The sequence below is a fragment of the Populus alba genome, chromosome 7 (assembly GCF_005239225.2).
Source record: "Populus alba chromosome 7, ASM523922v2, whole genome shotgun sequence".
In the NCBI taxonomy this organism is placed as follows: domain Eukaryota; kingdom Viridiplantae; phylum Streptophyta; class Magnoliopsida; order Malpighiales; family Salicaceae; genus Populus; species Populus alba.
In genome coordinates this window covers 1,617,327-1,626,097 of record NC_133290.1, presented here as the reverse complement: position 1 = coordinate 1,626,097, position 8,771 = coordinate 1,617,327, and the positions used below count along the sequence as shown (strand labels likewise).

At 34.5% G+C, this 8,771-nt stretch overlaps 2 protein-coding genes across 2 annotated transcripts; one reads left to right on the top strand and one right to left on the bottom strand.

Annotated features, from left to right (window-relative positions):
- Window positions 1-562: 562 nt before the first annotated feature.
- LOC118059613 (2-alkenal reductase (NADP(+)-dependent)) lies at window positions 563-2,946 on the top strand. The gene is made up of 5 exons (XM_035072523.2): window positions 563-863; window positions 1,212-1,389; window positions 1,667-1,833; window positions 2,091-2,173; window positions 2,369-2,946. Exons 1-5 carry the CDS (start codon window positions 633-635, stop codon window positions 2,745-2,747), a joined length of 1,038 nt encoding a protein of 345 aa, XP_034928414.1. The 5' UTR covers window positions 563-632; the 3' UTR covers window positions 2,748-2,946.
- A 332-nt stretch (window positions 2,947-3,278) lies between these two features.
- On the bottom strand, window positions 3,279-8,349 carry LOC118059612 (acetolactate synthase small subunit 1, chloroplastic). Its single transcript, XM_035072521.2, has 12 exons — window positions 8,028-8,349; window positions 7,652-7,865; window positions 7,188-7,271; window positions 6,995-7,063; window positions 6,221-6,304; window positions 5,972-6,124; window positions 5,233-5,319; window positions 4,817-4,921; window positions 4,603-4,725; window positions 4,106-4,258; window positions 3,861-3,926; window positions 3,279-3,646 (listed from the first exon to the last, which is right to left on the bottom strand). The coding sequence occupies exons 1-12, from the start codon at window positions 8,258-8,260 to the stop codon at window positions 3,563-3,565; spliced, it is 1,455 nt and encodes a 484-aa protein (XP_034928412.1). The 5' UTR covers window positions 8,261-8,349; the 3' UTR covers window positions 3,279-3,562.
- Window positions 8,350-8,771: the final 422 nt, after the last annotated feature.

Sequence of the window (8,771 nt, the reverse complement as noted above, 5' to 3'; positions counted from 1 at the left end):
TGATTATTATTTGTTTTATTTGAGATAATTTATGAAATTATATATTTTTTTTCAATTTCATTCTCATTCAACTTTTTAATTTGTAAGATTTGTTCCTCATTATTTTAATAAACTTGAGAAAAATAAAATATTAATAAGTTATTTTCCAGCTCATTTTCCATAACACTACCAAATATCGAAAAATACTTTTTCGGAATTTATTTTTCAGAAATTCACTTTTCAAAAGGAATTCACTTTCCTACAAACAAACGGAGTCTAAGAACTAAAAGAGGAGAAATGCGGACAAAAAGGAAAGCAAATATACACATGAATTGCTTAATATTTTCTTAGATTTAATTTTCATTGACTCTAATGATAAATTTTGTAGAAAATTTATAAAAAAGAAATAATAATCCACTAGAAATTCGCCATTAAATCGCCAAGCATAGATCAAGGAGATATTTCTGTACAATTTGACTAGCAAGTGGTTCTGGTCCACACACGTCACCTTCCAAACGTAACATGCAGTACTCTCCCCTGCAATATGCCCTGTGGCTGGGGGGCTGTGCTCATTTACTTTAAAGACAATAGAGAAACAAGAACAAAAAATTAAGTGGGATTTCATATCTTATAACAACATAGAATAATCAAGGATGTCTGATCAGGAAGTGAGCAACAAGCAAGTGGCTTTGAAAAACTATGTCACAGGGTTTCCAAAGGAGGGTGACATGCAGATTATTACAACTAATACTATAAAACTTAGAGTACCAGAAGGGACTAAAGATGCAGTTCTTGTCAAGAATCTTTACCTGTCTTGTGATCCATATATGCGTGAACGAATGTCTGCTAGTGATGGTGGTTTTCCCTCCTTCGAACTTGGAAAGGTTAGCCCTGTCTCATTTCATTTCTTGGTCTTTGAACAATGAAATAGAGTTTTTTAAATTAATTTTGAGATTTCTTGTTGAAATTGGCATTGCCCATTTGAGGTTTTGTACCAAAGAAGGAGAACGTAGATGTTGAACAGTCTAAACTTGGGTTTGAGATAGGAATTGAAGGACAATTTTGAATTTTTTGAGAACTTTCTTTTTTCTTTTTTTGTCACAAACATGATGATGATACAGTATTCTTCTAGTGTCATGAAGGAGCTTTGTTTTGGATATGTAAAAATGTGTTTCTGTGTATTTCAATTCTATGATCGATAAGGTGATGTGATGTTCAAATTATATATACAGCCTCTAACTGGATATGGAGTGGCTAAAATCTTGGATTCTACTCATCCTAACTACAAGAAAGGAGACTTAGCTTGGGGTTTTACTGGCTGGGAAGAGTACAGTCTCATTGTATCACCACAAATTTTGATCAAAATCGAGCACACCGACGTGCCCCTATCATACTATACAGGAATTCTAGGTCTGTTTGTTTTGAATTTTTCAAACTCAGTTTCACCTTTGTTTCCCAAAAAGCTAAAGAGATGAAATCGTGACTTGTGTTTGTGTTAAACAAAAACTTGGTCTAAAAGCTTGAGGTAGGCTGCAGCGAAAGAATCAGTTCTGAACAGAATGTGCAGTGTTGATAGATTACAGAACAATAACAGCATGTTTATTGAAACTAGGCATAGAGAGATTAGTATGTTTTGATTCATATGGTTAAAGCTCACATAAAATTGTTGTTGATTTGTTCTTATTAGGTATGCCCGGTATGACTGCTTATGCTGGTTTTTATGAAATTTGCACTCCAAAGAAAGGAGAGTACGTTTACATATCTGCAGCATCAGGAGCTGTTGGCCAGATTGTTGGCCAATTTGCAAAATTGTCAGGTTGCTATGTTGTGGGTAGTGCCGGATCTAAAGAGAAGGTGAGCCTAACTGGAAACCTTTGCCCTACTATAAATGAAAACAAAACAAAATGAATAGGATTGAATTTTTAATTTATGAAAACAATGGATTCGAAGGCGACGTATATCTGTTGTGTCTGCATCTCCTAGCACAGCAGAGATTCCTAAGAGCTATTCAGTATTATAAAATGTTAGGTGGCTTGTGCTTATGGCCAGAGTCACTACTGATGTGCTTGCTGATGTTTTTCTTCTTTTAAATGGTCTTTTTTTTACACAAGGTTGATCTGCTTAAGAACAAGTTTGGATTTGATGAGGCTTTCAACTACAAGGAAGAGCCAGACTTGACCGCAGCTCTTAAAAGGTCAGTAGTAATAAATATAAAGCACCACAATGAAGCTTGGGAATCGTACTTTATGCAAGATTGCTACAGAGTATGCAGTTAAGGTCTCTAAATTCTACCTACAGTGCTGGCTCGAGGATATCCCTTAGCTGTTGAGTCCAGACTGCTTTGGTATGGTAGGGTAGAGGAGTCCTTATTTTGCTTTGATTTTGGCAGGTATTTCCCTGAAGGCATTGATATTTACTTCGAGAATGTTGGGGGTAAAATGCTCGATGCGGTGTTAGCAAACATGAGGACCCTTGGTCGCATTGCTGCGTGTGGAATGATTTCTCAGTACAATCTTGAAAAGCATGAAGGTGTCCATAACTTGGCGCTTATCGTGTGGAAACAAATTCGCATGCAGGGATTCCTAGCTGCTAGCTATTATCACCTCTATCCCAAGTTTCTGGAAATGGCTTTACCTTACATCAAGCATGGGAAGATAGTATATGTGGAAGATAAAGCAGAAGGCCTTGAAACTGGTCCAACATCTCTACTAAGCTTATTCACCGGCCAAAATGTAGGAAAGAAGTTGCTAGTTGTTGCTCGTGAGTGATGTCATTAAGCACTGCTTTTAAGCTTTCCTAGGTCCTTAATGCATATATATCCTTTGAGCTTTCCAGGCTTCCCATGGACGAGAACTTGAATAATGATGAAGGCTTTTCTGGCTTTCAATGGACAAGCTTTGGCTATTATATAATGCACGGTAATATGATACATTTTTTTTTTAATATAATAGAATAATGTTTTTTATATTTTGATTTCAAACATCAAAATTATTAAAAAAAAACACCTAAAAACATTAATTTGATTTCTTAGACATGCTTTGAGAATTAATTCACCCAGAAGATGTACTTTTTTGACACATAAGATATCGAAATCAGATTTCAGTTGGTGGAGATTGGACTTGAAAAAAATTGTTCCATATTCAACATATTAAACCAATCTTTTCTTTCCTCTTAAGAAATCAAAATCTCGAATTCGAGTTTCTTAGTTAAAAAAAGAAATGAAAGAAAAGCATATCAAATGGGCTAGCATTGTATCAAACATTGACAGGCTTGCAGGTTACTCCCTGCTATAACTGGGAGAACTAGAACCAGGATAAGTTTCATTGCCATGCCAAACCTTTGGCAACTTTGTTCGTTGTAACATGTAATAAAGAACTTGCATTCTAATGGAACTCAAAAAACTAACAAGATTGACAAGCTGCATACTGGTACTTTATGGCTAGTCTTCCTAGAAAAACCTTTTATTCAATTTGCCTTTACTTTCACTATAAATATCTCCAAAATTTACATGCCAGCACTGCACGAATATGAAACTAACTGGAATATCTTTATCACTGCAAGAAGCATCCCCAAAGTTGTCAATTTACACAGGAAAAGAATATCCACGGAGGTATTTAGAATCAACGCCTGATTCACGTGTCAATGCTATTCGCCCAGTTCTTGCTACCTACAGAAGAGCAAGAAACATCATGGAAAGTATTTCGAAGTCATTTCAACACATGAACATATAAATTAAAGTCGAGAGAAAATGAAAAGATCGTTTTGGTGGTCATGATGGCAGCTTGTTTTGGGATACTATAATGTTGAACTCAGATTAAATAAATCACATCATGCAACCAAAATCCAAATCCATTGTAAGACTTAAAGTTTGTCAAACAAACCTCGCAAATGCCATAGGGTTCCAACAACCTTTGGAGTGCAACCATTTTGTCCAAATCACCTGTGAGCTGGAGCAAGTATTAAAAGTAAATCCATCAGCATCAATAGTTCAAGAATTGAACCAAACTGAAAAAAGCAGTATGATAAGTACTTAAACAACAGCCAGACCCATAGAATCATGGCAGTCAAAGGTGAGACTCAGACATATGGTCTATCATTATCATTCAACTACAGGAAGGTTACTCACCTCAAGAGTTACTGTATGGTCAGATACATCAACAGCATTGGCCCTAAAAATGCTGGCAATGTCGAGAACATCTCGTCGAGCAGCAGCATTCACAGCAATCTTTACTAACATCAATTCCCTTTCAGCAAATGGCACATGGGTAAGATCCCTTACCTGAAAGAGTCACCAACTATCAATTTCCTATGGAACTAAACATGTAAGTTACCAAACCCAGAAGCTTTAATCTGAACTCCTGAAGTAGAGTGTTCCTAAAATACAGAGGAAATGGCTTACAAATGATTTGATTGACCATAATGCAATTCAGGAACAAAATATATGAGCACAAAGTTCAAAGAAGTGCTTCTTTGAGGTTTTTCTGAAGTTTAGGCTATTAATTCATGAGTCATATATAATTGCATTCTTTCAAACATGAGAATGTCAAGAAAAAGAAATGGAACTCTGTAACCATCATGTACTTGTCTAACAAGATTCATCACTCTTAATCATGGAGTTCTCACCTCATGAATCTCTACTAGCTTATAAAGCTGCTGCACCAACTTGGTAATTGATTCATCCGTACCAGGCACAACAGTTGTAATACGAGAGAGACCCTCAGTTTCTGCATGCCCAACAGCCAAACTCTAACAAGAACAAATTAAAATAATTAGAGCAGATGATGAGACTTTTTGAAACAATTAAGACAAGATACAGCAATAGCAGTAATATTTATACCTGAATGTTATAGCCCCTTCGAGCAAAGACCCCTGTAACAATGTTAAGAACTCCAGGATGATCATTTACAAGCATGGACAAAGTGTGAGATTGAAGTCCAGCTGTCTGAAAAATATCAATCACATATTAAATGTGTATCCTTTGTTAAATGGATGGGAGTGGTAAGAGCCAATTCAAGAAAAACAATCAGCCAGATGTTAGAGAGTTGCATTTCACAGAAAGGGAAAATTGTGAATTTCAACCCTTTGGCACTGGCACCAATAACAACAAATAGATTAGCCTACTCCAGTTAAATTTGGCATTGAACCCATGGTCATCTGCTATCCACTAACCCTTTCATTTATAAAAAAAAAAAAAAATGCCACCTAAAATGGAGAAAGTAGAAATAAGTTGCAAGCAGGAACAAGATTTCTTACATCTTCATCAGTGAGAACACCCCAATGAGCATCAAGAATTTGATTAAGAGTAAAATCATCAGAAGCCTCCACTGGATAAACGTCTCCCTTAATTAGCAAAAGAAAAAGAGAGAGAAAAAAAATTATATTAAATGCACAATCCATGGTAAAAATTATGAACAATATTCAAACTATGATTAGGAGTGAGGAATCCACAAAATTATAAAATGGGACCAGAGATTACTTCGGAAAGTTGATATTGCCATCCAATTGATAGTTCTTAAACAGACAAGTTTGGGAACATAGAAGGTGGATGAATTAATAATATCTTTGGGATGAGCAATAGCAATGGAACAAAATATCTAGTATAAAAAGGCACATCAGAGACAAGCCAAGTATTGGAAAATTAAATTCATAACAACAGTATCTGTTGTGAATAAGTGAACAAATGCCCATCAGAGTTCTGAATCATATAGAATATTCATCTTAAATAGCTCACAGGAGGGAGAAAACAAGTGTTTGTAATGGTTGAGAGGGGGTAAAAAGCAAGAGAGGAGGGAAAGAGGGTTCCTTGCTCAACATCTTGTTTATGAAGTCAATTTACAAAGCCTTTATTACAGTATTTTCATTCCTGACTCATACTTCACATTCACAATTGCTTGTATAGAACAGCTGAGCACCAACTTAACACAAATTTATTGACATACAAGAAATTAACACAGAAAGGAGAAAATTATGATGAAAAGCTTGAAGAGCGTACCCCAGCAGACATATCTTCTTCTCTGGCAACTGCTCCTTTTTTAGCCCTCAAACCAGTATCAGCAAGCCTTTTCTCTCCAAGATCAGGATAAGAAGCCGCTGAAAATCTCCAAAATGGAGCAGATGCGCCCATTTTTTCTCTTCTCAATGCAATCTTTTAGGAGCAACAGGTTTAGATATTAGCACTCAGCACACATGTAGACAGAGACCAATATAAAGCACAAATAATCACAAGAAAAACCAAGACAACCTTTCCTGTTCTTGCAATTTCCCTGATTCCAAACTTGCTTAGGTTTCTTTGGACAGCAGCAATCTTCCCCGGATCTCCAGTTACCTAAATCCACAAAATAAATGAGTGGTTTAACTATGAATTTTAAAAGTTACATGTAATTGAATGTAAATATGCAATTTGCTAAGTCCAAAACAACAACTACAACAAATATATGGTTTTAAATGTAATCTACATATCATGAATAACCATTTGATTATGTTCTACATGTTATGATGCCATAAACGATGTCAATACCAAGTTATTTAAACCAAGGACAACACCATTCTGGTATTGAGAATCTTCATTTTAACTTTTTTTTTAAAATAACTTGAAAGAACGTCTTTTAATCTAGCAGAACAAGTCCAGATAATCAACCTGTGGATCCCTTCATCCTGGAAACTTAAAAATAATCTAACAGACTCAAAACTCTGAATTGTTAATGAAAGCAAATTTAGTCATCCATAGCTTGCAAGTAAAAAAAACCCAGTAAGTTCAAAAGTACCATCACCCCAAATCACCAGCAATTATGCTAATCTACTTGGTTTGCATAATAAATACATGTCTTCATTCATGTATAATATGCACATTGTTTACCAGTCCTTATAAAATATGCATGCAGTTTCTTCCCAAAAAAAATATTTATTTTCAATCAAGTTACTTGTGTCAATAACATAAAGAATAAGTTCCCTGATAATTTAAGCTCCTCTGCTTAATGTCCTAATATGAGCAGGATTAGAGTTTGTGAATCATTACCTCAATTGTCACTGTATGTTCTGAGATATCCACGATTTTTGCTCTGAAGATGCCCACCAACCACATGATCTGAAGATCAAATCAAAAGATTAAATGTGAGTAAGTAAATGCAATAACAAAAATTCATGTACTTATTTTTCCAAACTCAATAGTATCCTTGATATTCAGCATTTATAGAATCATTAAGCATCACCTCAGCCCGGTCCTTTGGATCTGTATTCACTTTTACAAGCATTAGTTCACGCTCAACCTGCGGCTCATTAGAGAGATCTTCAACCTGAGATAAAATTAAATTTTTGAAAGTAAGAATTCCAGGAATTAGTCTCTTATTAAGAGACAGAAAATGAGGTAAGGTAAATGAAAAGAGCAATTAAGAAATCTAAGTACAAAATATCAAATATCCTGAAACAGGATATGATTCTCGAAAAAAGCAGACACTTGGGAATTGGAAAAACGAGCTCTAATTCCATTATCAATCCACCAGCAAACCAGACATGACCTATAGAGCCAAAAAACTGCGTATTCATAACCATGCACCCCACTATACTATTTGGTGATTACATGAGAAACTTTAGAAGCAGAAACATGGTAAATTAGTTAAGAAAAAAAATCGTCAATCAATGTAAAATAGATGAGAGTCTAGGATTGTATCAAGACCTTCAAAACATTGACAAGCTTTTGAAGCTGCTCAACAACTTGTTGCAACACCCTTTCAGTACCAGATACAACAATAGTAAACATTGCCTTGTCCTTGTTTAAACCAACAGCAAGTGACTCTATGTTATACCCTCTCCTTGCAAATACCCCAGCAATCCTATTAATCATCCCACTTTCATCTCCAACAAACACTGAAATTGTATGCCTCCTCGCCCTGAATAATCAATTCAAAACACAAAAAACAAGCAACAATTATCAAATCCAGCCTTGACCCAGCTAAAGAATGATCCTTTTAATGTAATTAATGAACAAAAAATCAAAAATTGGCATTGGCCCAGATGAAGAATTATAATAAAGGTTTGATCTTTATACATACTTTGATCTGGTTGTTGAAGGAGCAGAACCATTAGTGGATAAAGCAGTGTCAGCAATGTCATTATCATTTGTTGCAGAGACTCTGAGTTTGTTTTGATAGGATTTTGAGATTGTCAGAGGTGTAGTAGCTAAGGCTTTTGAGAAACCTAGACTAACAGTAGTAGAATTTGACGAAGAAGAAGAGCGTTTTAGGGAGTGGAATGGTGTGGAGGTTATCGATGAGATGGCCGCCATTACAGAAAGCTTAGGTTTCAGAATCTGACAAAAAGAGAACTGCCTGCTGCTTCTGTTGAATAGTCCACTTGTGTTTCCATTCCAATCATGTCAAGTACCTGTTTGTTTTTCCGTAGTAATCGTGTTGTGTAATTTTGTTGAAATTATTTTTTTATTTTGAAATTGTTTTTAGAATGCTGTTTTGAAGAATATTTTTAAAAAATATATATATTATTTTTATTATATTTTAATTAAAAATATATTACAATAAAAAAATTTATATTTTTTTAGTTTTAATATTATCACATTAAAATTATAAAAAACTTAAAATAATATTAATTTTATATTTTTTAAAATAAAAAATTATTTTAAAAAATAGATTCAACGGTAAAAATAACCGTTTGCAAGTATTTAAAAGAAAAAATGAGAGAATATATATATAAAAAAATAGATTAAAATTATGAACAACAGTGAAATTGTTGTTAGTTATTTGGTAGTAAAGGATAAAATATTTAAAAATTTTAAAAAAAAA